Source organism: Carassius auratus, chromosome 12 (assembly GCF_003368295.1).
Source record: "Carassius auratus strain Wakin chromosome 12, ASM336829v1, whole genome shotgun sequence".
Taxonomy (NCBI): domain Eukaryota; kingdom Metazoa; phylum Chordata; class Actinopteri; order Cypriniformes; family Cyprinidae; genus Carassius; species Carassius auratus.
Window position 1 is genome coordinate 9928867 of NC_039254.1, and position 19333 is coordinate 9948199.

Sequence of the window (19333 nt, forward strand, 5' to 3'; positions counted from 1 at the left end):
TGAGTGATGTAATGTTAAAGATGGATGGTAAAATGGATTACCTGATCCTCAATAGTGAAACGTGGGATTTCCAAACCTGGATCCTTTAATCCAATTTAAATATATTTAAACTGGGCCCTGGGATTCAAAACATGGAACTGAAAAAAAAAGTTTAACATGATAAGCAGGTTTTACACAAATTTGTAGAGTTGTTTCTATTCCGGTGCTGCTGTCATTCAGGAAAAAGAGATACAAATCAAATACTGAGACATTATAAAATTGATGTTGATATCGGAATTTTCGCTTAAATTTGTGTGCCGCTGATGACATTTGTAAACACAAATATGCAAAATATGGATTTTTATTTTTTTCTGAAGAATCATGAGGCTCTATAGTATTTCCAGGGGGCTGGTAATGATATTATGATATTAATGATATTTTATTTTTTGTCTTTTTAATTGCTGGGATTCTGGATGGGGGGTCTTTGATTTGCAGAAAAGGTTTGTCAGCTCGTGTTATGGAATAAAAAAGAACAAAAGATATATCATTTATGATAATTAAATACTTTTTCTTCATATCTGTGTCTTAGTACTTCCGTTTGTGTCACGCTGCTTGCTGTAAGAGATATGTTGAAAGTAGTTAGCGAGAATCAGAATCGGTCAGTATGCAATCGTGATTGTGACGTGAGCAGCGCACGCTGATCTGATGATGGGAGGATTTCAGGAAGAGCCCTGAGTGCTACGTGTCCAATATATCCTGACTTCCACTAACTTTACTTGACTTTTTCTCAGTGTTAGTCTCTGTAGTGTCACGTCTTTAGAAAGCCTCGGCGCGAGTTCGCTTTGTTGCATCATGTCTGGGATGAAAAAGCAAAGAACGGTACGTTTGCAAATGTCCGGCTTTTTTTCTTGCTTTTGTTTCTTTCTCGCTGAACTTTTGAAAGTTACATCGATGAGAACTACAAAATGTCAACAGACTTTAAAATACCAGAGGTCTGTTTTTATTGGTACAAATGGCTTTAAATGTTTTTAGAGCATGCATTTATAATAATAATAATAAACTTTACTTTAAAAGGCGTGACATTTACACAAAGTAATCATTCAGGTTTATCCGTTTCATCACCTTGTCTAGATTTGGCATGTGACTTAACTTTATTTGATTATGTGTTTAGAGGTTTTGTTCAGTTTAAATTAAACTCACCTATCTTCTTGTATTAGAATAACTGTCTAAATTTTAAATGGCAGAATTATAGCATACATGCCACATTGCTTCATAAAGAGTTTTCTTGTGATCTGCAATGTAACCATATAAAACTGTAAATAACTGTAAATCCCATGTAAGATTAATGTTATTAGTAACTCAGTTCCTTATGAAGCCAGATCTTGCATATCCTCAGTCAATGAGACACTGTGTAGGCCACCAGTGGGAATTAACAAAGCCCAGGGTTACTTCAAGCTGGGATTTGTGCATGTGTGTGTATCCAAAGAGCCTTGGTTCAGAGAGAGAGAGAGAGAGAGAGAGATGGCTCTGCTCCAGCTGGCCACCTCTCCATGGGCCTGCATGAATGGCCTTGTTTGTTTCTTCAGCTTTCTTTCCGAAGCCACTCCCTCCTCAGTCCTGATGACCGAGTCAGATACACAAGAATATAATCCACAAACTGTTCAGAAGATAAAGATGTGTATTATTTGTAAGATGTAATTCTACTCTTCAGTCGTATGTGGCTCTTGGATGGTAATATTACTTTTCATGAAGTTAAAATTAAAGGGACCGTTGACCCAAAAATGAACATTTTGTCATCTACTTCCCTTAATGTTGTTGCAAACCTGCATGACATTCTTACTTCTGTGGAACATAAAAATATTTTAAAACCAAACAAGTTTTGGTGATCGTTGACTTACATTGTATGGACAATTATCTTCTTTTAGATTTGTAATGATGTGAGGGTGAGTAAAGGATGACAAAATTAGCATTTTTGGTTAAAGTATCCCTTCAAACTATTTTTTTTACAATTGTTAATTTTTGTAAATAGTCCATATAGAGATACACTGTCAATATCAATAAGGATGGAAGAAATTATGCTTTAGGCTCTGACTGCACAGCTTGCAAATTGTTCTCATGCTTACTTTTCATATAATGTACATCTATTTTTTGTTTTGTACATAGGATCTGCAGAGAGCAACCAATGTTGTGTACCAGGCTCACCATGTGAGCCGAAGCAAGCGTGGCCAGGTGGTTGGGACCAGAGGTGGATTTCGTGGATGTACTGTCTGGCTGACAGGTGGAAATTTCTCCTTTCTACTGATAGTTCACTCCTTAATGAAAATTTCGTTTCATCGTCATGTTCAGAAATTAATGATTTCCTTTCTTCTTTGGAATAGAGAAGTAGATGTTTGGCTTATGAGTCAACATTTACATAAAATATCAAATCTTTTTCCCATACAGTTAACTTCAGTGTTTCTTTTTTCTACAGGGCTGTCTGGTGCTGGAAAGACTACAATTGGATTTGCCCTAGAGGAATATCTAGTTTCTCATGCCATTCCTTGCTACTCACTGGATGGTGACAATATTCGACATGGCCTAAATAAGAACTTGGGCTTCACATCCACAGACAGGGAAGAGAATATCCGACGTATTGCTGAGGTGGCCAAATTGTTTGCTGATGCCGGACTGGTTTGCATAACTAGTTTCATTTCTCCATTTACAAAGGTGTGTTGATATTTAATGACATCAGAGGTTCCTATATTACATGATGTTTTCCCACAATTTCTAACTCCGGATGGATTAAGAGGATGACTTTACATGTGCTTACAACAGGATCGAAATGACGCCAGGAAGATCCATGAGAGCGCGGGTCTTCCATTCTTTGAGGTGTTTGTAAATGCCCCACTGGAGGTGTGCGAGAGCAGAGATGTCAAAGGGCTTTATAAAAAGGCCCGTGCTGGAGAGATTAAAGGTGTTTTTTGGGAAAATAAATCCATAAATTCATTGCTTATAGATATCCCATCATGTTAGGGTAACCGTACATGCGATTTTTACGGGACGCACCCTTGCCAGGATTTCTATATTGCCTAAAATATCCAGGTTTTGGCTGTTTGCAGTAGATCCATTGTTGTATGAAATTATTTCACGAGAGAGCAGAACAGATGGCACCTTATGATTTCAAATCGCTCTATCGGTACTTTGGTGTCATACAATGTTCGGTGCGCAACTTCAAGTTGAACTAATGAACAAACGTGTGCATATTTGCATCGCTTTGATCGTTGTCACCTTCTCATGCGCGATGCGCCATGATTGGCCGATTATGTAAAATACCTGCATGTTATTGGTCAAAGTACTTCAGATGTTTTAGGCAATATAAAAATCCTGGCCAGGACGTGTCCCATATAAATGGCAGATCTGGCCACCTTACATCATGTTTATCTTGGATAGAAGAAAATGGTTAACATTAGAAACACACACTTGATTTATTTTGGACTTGAAAAGATTGTTCACCCAAAAATGAAAATTCTGTCATTAATTACTCGCCCTCATGATATTCCAAAACCGTAAGACCTTTTTTCTTCAAAACAAAACATTATGATATTTTTGATGAAATCCAAGAGCTTTCTGACCCTGCCTAGACATCAACACAACTGACACATTCAAGGCCCAGAATGGTAGTAATCACATTGTTAAAATAGTCAATGTTTCATCAGTGGTAGTAATGCTATTAAGCTATAAGATTTTTTTAATGTGCATAGACAAAATAACAAAACAATGAAATTGTTGAGACTTTGTTGAATCAAATTGTTATTTTTGTTTTTTTCATGCACAAAAAGTATTCTCGTAGCATGATAACATTACGGTTGAACCACTGATGTTACAAGGATGTCCTTTTGCCTTTTTGGGCCTTGAATGTGTCCGTTGTGTTGCTCTCTGTGCAGGGTCAGAAAGCTCTCGCATTTCATCAAATATATCTTCATTTGTGTTCTGAAGATGAACTAAAGTCTTGCGGGTTTGGAACCACATGAGGGTGTGTAATTTATAACAGAATTTTCATTTTTGGGTGAACTAACCCTTTAAGAATTTTTAAGTATTTATTTGCCTAATAATGTCATTTCCCTGAATGTATCTAGAAAACTTGTATTTATTTGACCGTGTAGGTTTTACGGGAATAGACTCTGGCTATGAGAAACCTGAAGCCCCTGAGCTTGTGTTGAAGACTGAAGAGCTCACTGTCAATGACTGCATTCAGCAGCTAGTGGATCTCTTGAAGGAACAGGTGGGTCATTCTTTCATTTTTGGCCATCAAATGGATCCTTGTTTGCCAGTTGTCTCTTGGTTTGTGCCAGTTTACAGACTGTCAGTTTTCAGTTGGGAGATGTTGAAACATCACTGACCAGATGATTCGTTATCACAGGATATTGTGCCCACTGGTGTGACAGAAGAAGTGAATGAGCTCTTTGTTCCTGAAAACAAGCTGGACCTGGTGCTGAGTGACGCCAATATACTCCCTGCTTTAACCATCACAGAGGTAATGCAACCCTTCATGAACACACACATGCCTTGCTGGGTGAATCAACCACCCTGCATGTTACACCACAGGCATTTCATCACAGTTCAGTTAACAGAAAGCTTTTCACTGTAACCTGGTCTTTGGAAATGGAAATCTACTGCATAATTCACTTCTGCAACAGCCACTAAAAGAACTACTTTAGAAAAAAATAAACCATTTTAAGTCAAACCAATGATGGAACACACTATATAATGATGCTGTAGCAAATTTAACACTACACCTAAACAGCCTAAACTTTTTTTCATGCCCATAAGTACTTGCTAGTGTCACAAAACCCTCTTTTCCCCACAGATGCCATTTTTCCATTGCAGTTGCATTATCCTGTGTACAACAGCCATGTGCTCCTGTTGTTATTTTGTGGCAAACTGTTGGTCTTGTCATGAAATAAAACTGAAGTTCTGTTTGTGTGTTTCCCTCTGGTTCTGTAGCTGGATTTGCAGTGGGTACAGGTTCTATCCGAGGGCTGGGCGACTCCACTGAAGGGATTCATGAGGGAGAGGGAATTCCTGCAAGTCTTGCACTTTGGAACTTTGCTTGATGGTAAAGACATTTCTAAACCATTGGCCCACTAACTGTTTTTATTTATATATATATATATATATATGTATGTGTGTGTATATATGTGTGTGTGTGTGTGTATATATATATATATATATATATATATATATATATATATATATATATATATATATATATGTGTGTTTCCATGTAATTTTACAGTTTTTTTTTTTAATTGGTTTGTACTATCAAATATTAATATTACATTTTTAGATTTGTTTTCTAGCTTTTCTATTTTTGGGTAAATAATGTATACTCTAAGCTTTAGAAATAACATTCATTCAAAAGTTTTTTTCAAAAATCAATTACTATTATTAAATAAGGATGCATTAAATTGACATTTATAGTGTTACAAAATATTTGTTTTCAAAATAAACACTTTTCTTTTGAGCTTTCTATTCATCAAGGAAAATCATAAATATGGTGATCATAAAAATATTAAGCAGCACAACTGTTTTTAACATTGATAATAATAATAAAAATGTTTCTTGTGCATCATATATATATATATATATATATATATATATATATATATATATATATATATATATATATATATATCCATTTTATTTTATGACATATTTAAATTGTTATTTTAAATTGTAATACCATTTCAAAATATTACTGTCTTTTTTTATCGAATAAATGCAGCCTTGATGAGCATAAGAGACTGCTTTCAAAAACATTTAAAAATATGACCAATTCTAAACTTTTGAACGAGTTGATGTTATATCAAATATTAATTAGTTATAACCGTAATAATCACTTATATTATAATCGATAATAATTTTCATTTACGTGCATTCAGTTAATAGATTGAGTTAATGTAATAAAAACAAACTTTACATGAAATAATATTATTAATAATATTTATTTATTTATTAATTATTGTTAATGTATGTTTAGGTGGAGTCATCAACATGTCTGTTCCCATTGTGCTGCCTGTATCCAAGGATGACAAAGAGAAGCTGAATGGTTGCACAGCTTTTGCCCTGGAGTTCAAAGGTCAAAAGGTGGCAATCATGCGCAACCCTGAGTTTTATGAGCATCGTAAAGAAGAGAGATGTGCCAGGCAGTGGGGGACAACATGCCCCCAACATCCATACATCAAGGTGAGAAGACACATCTCTGTGTCATTGCTTTTATAACAGTTGTATATTATACTTGCTAATACAATCAGCCAATTAAATGCTGCCTTTTATGCTTCGTCCAGATGGTAATGGAGAGTGGTGATTGGCTGGCCGGTGGAGACCTTGAGGTGTTTGAGAGAATTAGGTGGAATGATGGTCTTGACCAGTATCGTCTCACTCCACGGGAGCTTAGACAGAAATGTAAAGACATGAGAGCAGGTAAAACTGAAACATGTAATAGTTTCACATAAAAAAAATGACAATTACTTTGTAAAGAATCCTCTTATTATGATGGAACACACTATTATGTAGCAAATTTAACACTTAACCCTAAACCGAATTCTTTTTATATACAAGTTCATTTCTGTAAGTACCTGCTAGTGTGACAAAAACCTCTACAATTGTGTATTTCCCTTGCAGATGCCATTTTTGCATTCCAGTTGCGTAATCCTGTGCACAACGGCCATGCGCTCCTGATGCAGGACACTAAGCGTCGTCTGTTGGAGCGAGGCTACAAAAAGCCTGTGCTGCTGCTGCATCCTCTGGGTGGCTGGACCAAAGAGGATGATGTACCGCTGGACTGGCGCATGAAACAGCATGCTGCTGTTCTGGACGAAGGAGTATTGGATCCAGAAAACACCATTGTGGCCATTTTCCCCTCACCCATGATGTATGCTGGGCCTACAGAGGTCAGACTTTTGTTACTCAAAAAAAAAAGAGGCAGTTTAATAAACATAAAACAGTTTCTGTAGCCATTTTAGACCTTTTTTAGTACAAAAAGTTGACAGAATTGAACAAATTCTGAATTGCACCAAAAATTGGTATGTCCTTATAGGTACAGTGGCATTGTCGGGCCAGGATGATCGCAGGGGCCAACTTTTACATTGTAGGACGAGATCCAGCAGGTATGCCCCATCCAGAGACAAAGAAGGACCTGTATGAGCCCACACACGGTGGAAAAGTCCTGACCATGGCACCAGGCCTGACCTCTCTAGAGATTATTCCCTTCAGAGTTGCTGCATACAACAAAGTTAAGAAGGCCATGGACTTCTATGACAAGGAAAGGTATGTAGTGTTTCATTCCAGCTCTCAGGACTGCACTTAAGTATGTTCATTTATGCACTCAGTACTTGATACTTTAAAGAACTTGAACTTTTCTGTTTTGCAAATCCTTTTTATTTGTATTTTTTTTTTGGTATTTGGTATTAATTTAATTAGTTCTAAATTTAACAGCTGAGTAATTTGTGGTTGATTGTAATCCATTACATACCTTTCTATCAAATATATCTGACATTAACTAGTAGATAAAATTAGTTCTGACACAGTTTAACTCACAATTTTAGTTTTTGTCATATTTTATAACCATTTTCTAAACTATAGCATATAAACTGTGATAATGTGAAGAATGTTGAAGATGTCTGAATAAACTTTGGTTTGACTGTGTATATATAGACTTCTGGTCAAACTTTTTCGGATCAGAACGATTTTTAATAAAAAGAAAAATAAAATGTATAGGAGTTTCTTATACTCCTTAAGGCTGCATTGATTTGATCAAAAATACAGGAAAAAATATATTGTGAGATATTATTATGTAAAATAAAGTTTTTCTATTTTAATATACATTAAAATCAAATTTATTCCTGTGATGCAAAGCTGAATTTTCAGCATCATTACTCCAGTGTTCAGTGTCACATGATTCTTCAGAAATTATTCTAATATGCTGATTAATTATCAGTGCTGGAAACTGTACTGCTTAATTATTTTTATTTTTTTGAATCTTTGATACACCTTTCACAGGATTCTTTATGAATAAAAAGCTAGTTAGTGTGAAAAAACACCTCAAATATTTCTGTCTACTGTTTTATTTATTTTGAAGCTTTTTTTAATGCATTATTTTTCATGCAGAATAAGAATTAAAATCACTACACTACATCAATTTGTATATGTAATATTTGACACATTTTTACAAGAATTGTTCATTGCTCACAGCTGCTTTAACAGGGACTGTTGTTAAAATTCTGTAGCTCAAGTCAACTGCTTTTTTGTTTTTCAGACATGGTGAATTTGAGTTCATCTCGGGGACCAAAATGCGGAGCCTTGCCCGCAGCGGGGAGAACCCCCCTGATGGTTTCATGGCCCCAAAAGCGTGGAAAGTCCTAGCCGAGTACTACAGTTCTCTACAGAAAGACCAGTGAACACAGGAAACTGGACTGTATGAAGACGTGTAGTAAAGCTCTATATAATCTATTTTATTAGAACCGATAGAAATAGGTTTATAGAAATATGCATTATATACTACAGTCCTACATTGTAGTAATATTGAAAAAAATAATAATAAATCTTGATTAGACTCATATCTACTACACATTTTTAGATACATGCGTTCTATATTTATGCTCTGCAAATTACATTAAAATACAGTGTATTATGTTCCCTGAGATCACCCTGTATAAAAGCATAGATGGATCAAACTACACAGCTACTACACAGCTATTCCTCTGGTGTTATAGACTTAAGGTCTGATCAAGCAGATTGAAGTATGCCTGACAGTAATAGGACCAATATTTCGCCTACCTCAACTGGAGCTTTATTTGGCATATGATAAGTGTTTGTCTCGGCAAAATTTCCACCAGTGGAGAACATCTTGTACTCGTTGTAGATACAGAATAATCCTTTAACATTCTTTATAAGAATTAAAAAACAAACATTCCGAACTGGCAGCAGAGTATAAACACAGTCAGATGTATTTGACATTAACACAATATTGTCTTGCAGTGCACTTCAGTGTGCCTTAATGTAAATGTGGCATTGTTACATTCCCAAATGAACGAGTTACTGTAAAGAGAGTGATGCATGAATGTGAAGGATTTGTGCTGAATGCATAAACATGAAACTCTTGAGGAATCCAGTGTGAAGGAACAAGAGCATATTTATTGTCTTACCATTTTCTAGACAGACCAACCTAACATATTTATTATCTTACAGCAAATGTATTTACTTCTTTCTACTTTTTGTACAAACTTGAGATTTACACTTTGTCGTTTCTTACAATATTTGATGTAATGTGCATCGGGCAGTCATTCCAATAAACCTCATGAAGACAAAACCATTGTCATCTAATTTTTCTACAGTGTAAACAAAACATTTCAAGCATAACCTGAATTCTAAACACATTTAGATCGAAAAGAGCAGTGGACTATTGTGAATTAGCAAACCTAATAAATGAAAAATACTTGTATACAACTGTACAAGTGTATTGCTGACAATCTAAAATGGTTGTTTGATCCTTAGACCGGTTTCTCCAGAAGAATACTTTTTCTTTCCACTTTGAAGTTTCCTTCGCCCACTTAACCCCCAAAAATAACACCTGACAGACAAGTACAAACCTAACAGCAGCAGCTTGGCACTGGCCCCAAATATTCTTAGCAAGCATATTTAAGGTTTCGCAAATAAATATCTATACAACATGCCATCACAACGCCTAAACACCTTATTTAATATAAATGGCTTGTAAATCTGTAAATGCATCTCAATCAAGTCATTCTCTCACTGAGGGAAAACAAACCGGTAAAGCTGATCCAAGTAAAATATAAAATAAAAATTGTGCTCAAAAAAATAAAATGAGCTGAACTGTTAAATATTGTTGATGTAAAAAATAAAAGGTGCCTTATACATAACTGGACATGGTAACTACACTGTTGCCCGTCTACACAAACCTCTCACAGGGTTTTAAACACAACCCAAACCAATCCCATGAAGACAAACTCAATGTACCTTATTCTTGAAACACAAGCAGAACATATTTTAATGAAAATCGTTCATTCTTTTACAAACTATCCCACTGAAGAAACGATTTACTTAAGAATGGTTTTTACACATTATTTATTATTTTTTAAATAAGGCCCATTTATTAAATGGCAAAACAAGTGTGGAAATTACAATGCAAAAAATAAAGATGATTAGAGGGGGAAAAAAATTCTACCATTTTATAAATCCTGAGTTCCCCCTTTTGCAAAACTTGATGATATGCCACAAATAAGAGAAAAACACCAAATCTAGGTTATTTGTTTTTTTTTTAAGCAGCAGCATCACATTCAGTCCAGTGGTACATGCATAAATGCCTCTTGCACTCCAGCAGATTTGGACTTCCTCATCTTCTCGATTGCCCTCTGCAAGTCTTCCTGTCTGATTGGGCGGATGAAGTCTTCATCTGGACTGTCATGGGATGGAGGACAATTAATAAGGATGTGGCATAGATCAGTTTCACAATGATTTAAATGTAAACTATTTATGCTAGACATTACGTAAATGTGACAGAGCCCAAAACTTCAGATAAAGTTTTTTTTTTTAAAAGCCTGATATGTTTTGTGCCGAGTCTGAAGCCCTTTGTTTACTTACCTTTCTTGGCGCACAAATTCACGCACACAAAGCAGAGCAGCATCTCGGCACATCTCTCTGAGGTCACTTCCAGAGAACCCATCAGTCTGTTTTGCAATTTCACCAAAGTCCACAGCACACTCCACCTTCAGAAAAGGAAAAATTATTCTTTCAGCACTGGCAGCTTTCAATCACCATTCAGTTCATGTAATTAAATACTTACATTCTCATTCTCCAGGATCAGCTTTAATATGTCTTTCCTCTGCTTGACATTCTAAATACACACACAACAAATTATCATTTATTAAAAATGCACTACGGAATTTACTGATTCATTAGTAAAATTTATATTTTTTATTTAAACCTTATAAAGATATTTGGAGTTGACTTACAGGCTGATTGATGTGGAATCTTGTTGGCATCCTTCGGAGTATAGCAGAATCAAGATCTTGTGGCCGATTGGTGGCTCCCATTATTATGACCTTTGTGCAGAAAACAATCATAATATGCAGGTAATTTGCATCTTGAGTCACTGACCAAACCAGTAATAATAAAAAATAAAAAAATAATTCTTAATTGTACCTGGCAGCTGTAGTCAGTATCCAGTCCATCCCATAAGCTCATGAACTGAGCCTTCATCATAGCGGTGGCCTCATGGTCTGAACTTGAGCGACTCCTCAGAAAGGAATCTAAGACATGAAGATGAACAGAAGTTCCTTTAAAAAGAAAGACTTTCACATGTGCTTAACCCATGGTTATCATTAAGGGTGGGACAGTTCGCTGAAAATAATCGAACCATTCAGTTCTCCACACACGGTGACACGCTCTGGGACCTCGGTTCCACTTAAATCTGACAAAGTATCTGTAATATGGTTTGCTATTAAAAAAAAACGTAAAACAAACAGGTTTCAGCTAATATATGTTTCTGTTGATGGATGCACATTCTGGCTTCCCAAACTACAGCGATGAAAAAAAAAAAATCTTGGATAAACCATTCCCTTTTGCTGGACTGCCATTTGCTGGAACATGAGCAGTCATTTATTCAGTCATCACCTGGGTGAGACCTGAAAAGGACACGTTAGTATCTGTGTTGAAACTAAACTCATTTAAGCTTTGCCACCTTAAACATTTAAGAGCAAATATATTAAACTCTCACTGAAGTATTGTTTAAATGGACAAATTCACACAAAAATTATTATCTTTGTAAGTATCCTACAGAAGACATAGCATAGTGAATCAAACTGAATCGTGAAAAGTTATCATAGTTCGAAACCTTGCTTTTAATCTCAGGTAAAAGTGTGTTTCACACAAGAAATTAATAAGTGAGGTTAGCACTGCTTTTTACCTGGGAGATATGAAACCACAGATTCATGGAAACACAGCACAATGTAAACATTTCATAGTTGGAGATTTCACATAGATTAAGTGTAAAGATACCTTTCTCTTTTCTTTCCTTCTTACACTTATTGGCCAAAAAGTCTAATCTGAATATCTTGATCGTACTGTAAGCAATATATAATATGAGAATGTGCAATGCTAGTGATTATGTAAACATGTAGTGTGCTGTGTTCGTTTGATCAATGACACGGACACCACAAATATGCAAATGAGAACATTAACCTGGGGTTTAGGAATTTACAGTGTGAAATGTCCATTTATGACTTCCCAGGATTAACACTGGGTAAATTATGAGTCCTGTGAAACTAGAATGACCCAGGGTTAACTATTTCATGTGTGAAAAGCCCTGATAACAAGTATATTTAAACTTATTGTCATATTATGTGACTTAAAAATAAAATAAACCAATTAAAATTCTAAAGCAGATTTTCAGTGATCCATAAATTTCCAATGAAGCTTAACAGATCTAACTTTAACCCTTCATACTGGTATATCAATATAAAGGGGTCTATGAGGGACACATAAAAATCTAAATATGCATTTACCAATCTCATCGATGAAGATAACAGAAGGTTGTAACTTGATGGCCAGCGAAAACACAGCTGCAGCTAGTTTCTGGGATTCTCCATACCATTTGTCAGTGAGAGTGGAAGGCTGCAGATTAATGAAGCGGAATCCAGCCTCTTTGGCGGTAGCTTTGGCTATAAGAGTTTTCCCACAGCCTGGAGGTCCATACAGCAACACACCTGAGATGAAGACATGCAAACCACCTCAGAATAAAGTGTGGAGTTGAGTTATAAACACTTTCAGGAAACATTTCCATCCTAGTGCCTACCTTTGGGTGGCTGAAGAAGCCTGGATCCTTCAAAAAGATGTCTCTTCTGGATCGGAAGTATAACCGTATCTTTCAGTTCATTGATGACTTCATCCAGACCTGCAATGTCATGCCATGTAATCTGTGGACACACATAAATGATTTGTGGAACTTGCACTTGCACTCTTAAAATATACAAGTAGACTGTGAGGGAGACAATTAAGGACTCGTAAATAAAGTCACACTGTGATATAATTCCTCACCTGCATAGTCAATGGATCCACAAGATGAGCTGCAATGCTCATCTCGTATTCAGAAAGCTTCACATTCTGCACTCCAATCTGCCGCATGAGTTTCTCTGCCTGTGAGGTGGCAATAAAACTTAACAGTAAACCTCAGCCTTTGGAGAAGCTATGAAACTTAAGAAGCTTAAGTTAAACTTAGTAAATCATCTTAACTTGTATGTAATTAAATGAACCTATGGCAAACAATGGAACAAAATACAATACAATGACATTAGAATATTCAGTCTACATGAAATTCTGATAGGACTATAAAGGAAATAAACAAATAAAAAGGGGGTACATTTCAGAATTTTTGTAAAATCACAATTTCTACAAAATCCTGTAAACCACTGAAATTAAACAGGATACCTGTTTTTGTGCCTCAACTTTCTGTTTTCTTGTCGGATCTATAGCATCCACCATCCACTTTATTGTAAAATATGTGACAGCACCAAATATTGTGAGGCGAAAGAGTAAACCTATGACCTCGTTACGGCCCAAAGGGCGAGTGATATTGTCTGTTGGAATCTCTTTCAATACCATCTTCTTCAATTCACCTGCAAAATTAAAAATATGATTAAAATAAGTGTTATTAAAAATCTAGGTGGTTATAAATACATTTTACTTTAATATTGAGTATGAGTTTGGATGTGTAAATAAAGCTTTGTAAAAACGTTATTTGCATATGTATTGTACGATGTAGTGTGTTGGTAATCAGCACGTGGTACAAATACAGGAAATACGTCAAGTAGACAAGTGGTCAAGTGCAAAGACGCAAATTGGGACAGGCCCCCATGCGAGTGCAACGTAATAATTTATTGTTATTAACATAACAATCCCTCCCGTGTTCGCTCCATGGCTAAATTTGCACCCAATTACGTTTCCACTGTATACATTTTTTAGTATGTTTTGAAATATAACTAAGTTATATAAGAACATGTATAAGAATACAATTTTTTTTTCAAACTAACGCCGATTCCCAACACGTGGAGCACGCAAATTTGTCAATTTGCTTTTATTGTGGTGACGAGTCCGCGCAATTTCGTTTCATTTTCATTATTTTTTACTAAAGAGTTATTGGAGATTTCCTGTGACCTTCCTGTGAAAAAATGAACAGATCATATACCTGAACCGTCTTTATTAGTGGGTCTTGGAAATATTGTTTAAAAAAAGCAGCTTCCTTTTAATCCAACGATTCATTTAAGTTACTTCCAGCGATCAGAATTCTTCTTTTTTAAAACATTTTATTTCTCCTCATTTTTCTTCTCGTGTTGCTGATGCTTCGTCTTCTTCTTCTTCTATGGTTTATTAGCGGTTGGAAAATCAGACTAGGTGCATTACCGCCCCCAACTGGATTTAGTCATTTAGCAGACGCTTTTTAACCAAAGCGACCAGAAAGTAGGACAATGGAAGCAATCCAAATCAACAAAAGAGCGATGATATGCAACTGCTATAACAATTGCTTTATATCAGTAAGCTTAACGTAGTACACATGGCAAGTTTAAAGTTATTAAAATAAATATATGATATAATAAATATAAAGAAAACTGATAGAACAGAAACATAATAGATCAAGCTAGTGTTAGAGGTCTTTTTTTGCTTTTGTTAACTGTATAATAAATAAAAAGAAAACAAATAGATAGTATAACAAAAGTTTAGAGAAGTTAAAGTGTTAAAGTGAAGTGTTATTTTTTTTTTTAAGAAAACGAGCAATTAGTAAATGAATAGGGTGCAAGTCTAAATGGTGCAAGTAATTTTTTAAAGAATACAATTAGGATAGAGAGTGCTAGAGTTAGATGGTCAAATAAAGATGGAAGAGATGTGCTTTTTTTTAGCCAATTCTTGAAGAATGACTTGGATGGATTTGGGCAGGTCATACCACCAGGAGGGAACATTTCATTTAAAAGTTTATGAAAGTTGTTTTTGTGCCTCTTTGGGATGGCACAATAAAGCAACGGTCACTTGCAGAGCAAATGCTTCTAGAGGGCAAATAAGTCTGAAGTAATGAATTTAGATAAAGGGGTACAGAGCCAGTCGTGGTTTTATAGGCAAACTTGCAAATTGCCTTACATTTTATACACAGTTTGGTCTGAAGAAGTCAGCTTAGCCTATGGGTTTGCTAGAACCACAAGCAGTTCTGTCTGAAATGTAGATCTTCGTTTATGTGTTTTTTACCTACACTGTACATGATGTGAGAACAGTCCACTATTTAGGATTGTACGTTAGCATGGATGCACTAACTTTAATGTTAGCTTTAGCTATAGACACCTTGTTGAAACACAAGATGACATTAAAGCTCTGCTTGAGCAAATTAAAATGGTAACGCAATGAGAGCATGACAACAATAAAATGAACATTTTTGTCTTCCTTGGGATTTGAGTTGAATGCTGAGGGACATTTTGCTCCGTTTTGTTTTAGTTAAGAAAATCTAATAAAATAAATTCTATTGCCTATTCTCTCAGGATATCTGGAATCAATGTTACAAGTACCCCAGGCACATCGTTTTTTCATTTTTATAGCATAAACACCATAAAACCAATGCAAGCTTCTAATCCTCCAATGTTTCTCTATGGTGCTGAAACCCAAATATATTTGAGTTCCTCTCCCTGTGCAACTGATAGTTGACTGCCCTTAGCTCATCTACGTAGGGAAGGGGTTTACAGATAGGTTTATTATGTACCGTTTGTGTACTAAATGCATGACTTCTGCAGATATATAATCCACCAACTCACCACAAATAATGTTTAACCAATAATTCATTGTCTATATTTTTATGGTAAAATACTCAATAAAGACTTTGCGTATCCTAGTGACCCTGGGAGCTACACTATGGGGGACTCAGGTCCCCTTGCAGGTTCAACCATGGCTGATTAGTCTCAGGCTACATCCACAAGAAGCCAGAGCATTCCCTATCCGATCTTTTTATTTTTCCTTGTCTCAAGAAATATCTGCGTCCACACGAAAACACAAAACCAACACAAAACGATGTAGTATACATGTATACCAGACCAGCATGTGGCGCTGTAGTTCTGCCTCAGAGATACACTACAAATGGAGAAGACATGGACTATGTGCATAAACCTTGCGAGTGGTATGCAAACGAACATGGAACATCACATTTATCAATCTGTGTTAATGTTAGATAAGAAGAACAAGCACAAGCTGAAGGTAGAGGAACACTTTTCCAACTCTGACCCCCGACGCATGTGGCAGGGCATCCAGATCATCAGTGACTACAAGTCAAGCAACTCCACTCCAATGGTTATGGACATCTCCTTCCTTAATGAGTGAAATTACTTTTATACTCGCTTGAACAGCGACAGCAAGGAGACGGCCACAAAGATCAAACTCTCAGCAGACCACCAACCCCTCAAACTCACCTCCACAGATGTCCACACTGCATTGAGCCGGATCAATGCACGCAAGGCTGCTGGCCCAGATGGCATTCCTGGACGTGTGCTTAGGGCATGTCCAGAGCAGCTTACAGGGGTCTTCACAGATATTTTCAACATGACCGTAACCCAAGCAACTGTGCCAACATGTTTTAAGTCCACATCCATTGTCCCAGTACCGAAACACTCCTCCCCAATGTGCCTGAATGACTATCGCCCCGTAGCACTCACACCCATCATTATGAAGTGCTTTGAGTGACTGGTCCTAGTACACCTCAAAGACTGCCTCCCACCCACACCAATTTGCCAACCATAGAAATAGGAGCACAAAGGATGCAGTAAGCACAGTGCTGCACTCTGCACTCACACACTTGGACAATAACAACACGTATGTTAGGATGTTATTTGTTGATTTCAGTTCAGGATTTAACACCTTCTTTCCCTCCAAGCTGAACACAAAACTTGGAGACCTTGACCCAATCCACCACCATCACACTTAACACGGCGTACCACAGGGCAGTGTGTTAAGCCCATTCCTTTACTCCTTCTACACCCACGACTGCAAGCCTGTGCATGGATCCAACTCCATCATTAAGTTTGCAGATGACACCACGGTGATTGGCCTCATCAGTGACAACAATGAGACTGTCTACAGGGAGGAGGTTCAGCACCTGGCCACATGGTGCGCTGACAACAACCTGCTCCTTAACACTAGTAAGACAAAAGGAGCTCATTGTGGACTTCAGGAAGAAGAAAGGAAGCACGCATGACCCCATCCACATTAACGGGATGGTTGTTGAATGTGTCACCAGCTTCACGTTTCTGGGAACCACCATCACGGAGGAACTGTCCTGGTCCACAAACACCTCCAGCCTGGTCAAGAAGGCTCACCAGCGCCTCTTCTTCCTCAGGACACTGAAGAAGAACCAGCTGTCTTCTGCCATAGTGGTGAACTTTTACCCATGTGCGATCAAGAGCATCCTGACCAGTTGCATCACAGTCTGGTATAGGAACTGCTCAGTGACTGACCGCAAAGCACTGCAGAGGGTGGTGAAAACTGCCCAACGCATCACATGGACACCACTTCCTGCCATTGAGGACATCCAGAGGAAATGCTGTCTAACTCGAGCTCGCAGCATTCTTAAGGACTCCTCTCACCCTGACCATGGACTGTTTAACCTCCTGCCCTCCAGGAAGCGCTTCAGGAGCCTCCGGACAAGGACCAGCAGATCCAGGAACAGCTTTTTCCATACAGCTGTTTCCATGCTGAACTCTGTCCTCTGACAACCCCCCACACCATACACACAGACTCCTCATCCCTCTTCATCACTACATCTGACTGATTTATTTATTTATTTACAACAAGCAAAAAACAGTAAGCTTGTTATTACTTGCAATACTGTCTGTTCATCCATGAACACGGAGTAATCCATTTGCACACTGTAATATTTTCTATGCACTTTACTGTCCATTGCAATAGTGTAAAGTGTTAATATGTCCATAGTTCTGCCTATAGTGTACATACATGTTTGCATTATCCATCTGTATAGTATATTCATAGTACACCTATCTGTATATCATGCTGATAGTATTTAAAATCTGTAAATTTTGTTCATAATACTTGTTTGTATAGTTATTGTACATATTGTAGACCTTGTATATTCTGTACTTACTGCTCATTGCACTTCTGGTTAAATGCTAACTGCATTTCGTTGCCTTACATGTGCGGTGACATTGTTTGACTAGGGGCGAAACGTGGGCTGATGATGTCATTGTTTCAGAAAATACACAGATTCGCTCTCCACACGAAAATGCAAAGAAAGCGTTTTCAGATTTATCCCCTCTGGTACCTGGTTTAAAAAAAAATATCAGTTTCACCTTCCGAAAATGCCGGATCCGCTTGGACGAAATGCCTATCCGATAAAAAAATTTGTGCGTATTCACAGAAACGCGTCTCAGTGTAGACAGGGCCTCAGGCAAAGGGCCAGACTAAAGACAACACCTGATTCTCTTGGCTGAGGGTTGAGCATGGGGCCAACAACCCCACCCTGTAAAAACACAATTCTGTTACAGAAACTGAGACAGGCTTAGTGCCGTGTGACCAAAAATAATAAATAAGTACAAATAACAAAAACAAAGCTGAGGAGGACAAAATTAACTGGTATGAAGTACAACACACAGTCTCTTAATTCCCTTGTCATGTTTGAAGTAGGGCTGTGCATAAAATCAAATGAGATTTTCATGCACATCTCTTCAACCTGCAGACATGAAAAACAACCGTGGACTTGGAAACAATGGTTTGCATTTAATCCACAGAGCTGTAGTTCACTGACAATTTACACAAAATCACTTTCAAAATCGCAGGGGATTCATGGTCGTTTTTTGAAAAGGCAACACTGCCAAAAAATGCGTATTTTATCCCCCGGAACACAATTTTTTATCGGGGAACCCCCTAGTTTTGGACTAGTTTTGAGAAGCAATTGGGCAGGTTTTGTTGTGAAAACCTTGCAACCCTGATCTGAACCATGTGAGATATACTACTAATCACTGGAGGGCATATACTGACAAGATGCACATGAAAATCGCATTCGATTTTTTCCCCAGTTTGAAGGTTCTTAGCACCCCCGTAAAACCTGGAAAGGCTTCTTAACAGTTGGTGTGTGCTGTGCCAACATTTAAGCGATTCTTATTCTCAGTGCTCAAAGACAATAAGACAATCAGCTGAGTGGTGAGTTGCACCACCTAATGTGCAGCCTAAATTAGCCAAAGATGATCCATGATCCATTTTGCATTTGGTGTGAAAGCTATGTACATCGTGAGAGGATTAATAAGGATTAATAATTGAA

At 37.1% G+C, this 19333-nt stretch overlaps 2 protein-coding genes across 2 annotated transcripts; one reads left to right on the plus strand and one right to left on the minus strand.

Moving 5' to 3' along the window:
- The first annotated feature begins 665 nt into the window (after positions 1 to 665).
- Positions 666 to 9328, plus strand: papss2b (3'-phosphoadenosine 5'-phosphosulfate synthase 2b). The gene is made up of 12 exons (XM_026276871.1): positions 666 to 858; positions 2143 to 2257; positions 2450 to 2685; positions 2794 to 2932; positions 4122 to 4240; positions 4379 to 4492; positions 4963 to 5074; positions 5999 to 6204; positions 6306 to 6441; positions 6643 to 6911; positions 7058 to 7287; positions 8276 to 9328. Exons 1-12 carry the CDS (start codon positions 832 to 834, stop codon positions 8415 to 8417), a joined length of 1845 nt encoding a protein of 614 aa, XP_026132656.1. The 5' UTR covers positions 666 to 831; the 3' UTR covers positions 8418 to 9328.
- Positions 9329 to 10009: 681 nt separating this feature from the next.
- On the minus strand, positions 10010 to 14407 carry atad1b (ATPase family AAA domain containing 1b). The gene is made up of 10 exons (XM_026276873.1): positions 14222 to 14407; positions 13465 to 13652; positions 13075 to 13173; positions 12833 to 12953; positions 12543 to 12743; positions 11182 to 11288; positions 10992 to 11081; positions 10823 to 10873; positions 10621 to 10745; positions 10010 to 10437 (listed from the first exon to the last, which is right to left on the minus strand). Exons 2-10 carry the CDS (start codon positions 13636 to 13638, stop codon positions 10317 to 10319), a joined length of 1089 nt encoding a protein of 362 aa, XP_026132658.1. The 5' UTR covers positions 13639 to 13652; positions 14222 to 14407; the 3' UTR covers positions 10010 to 10316.
- Positions 14408 to 19333: the final 4926 nt, after the last annotated feature.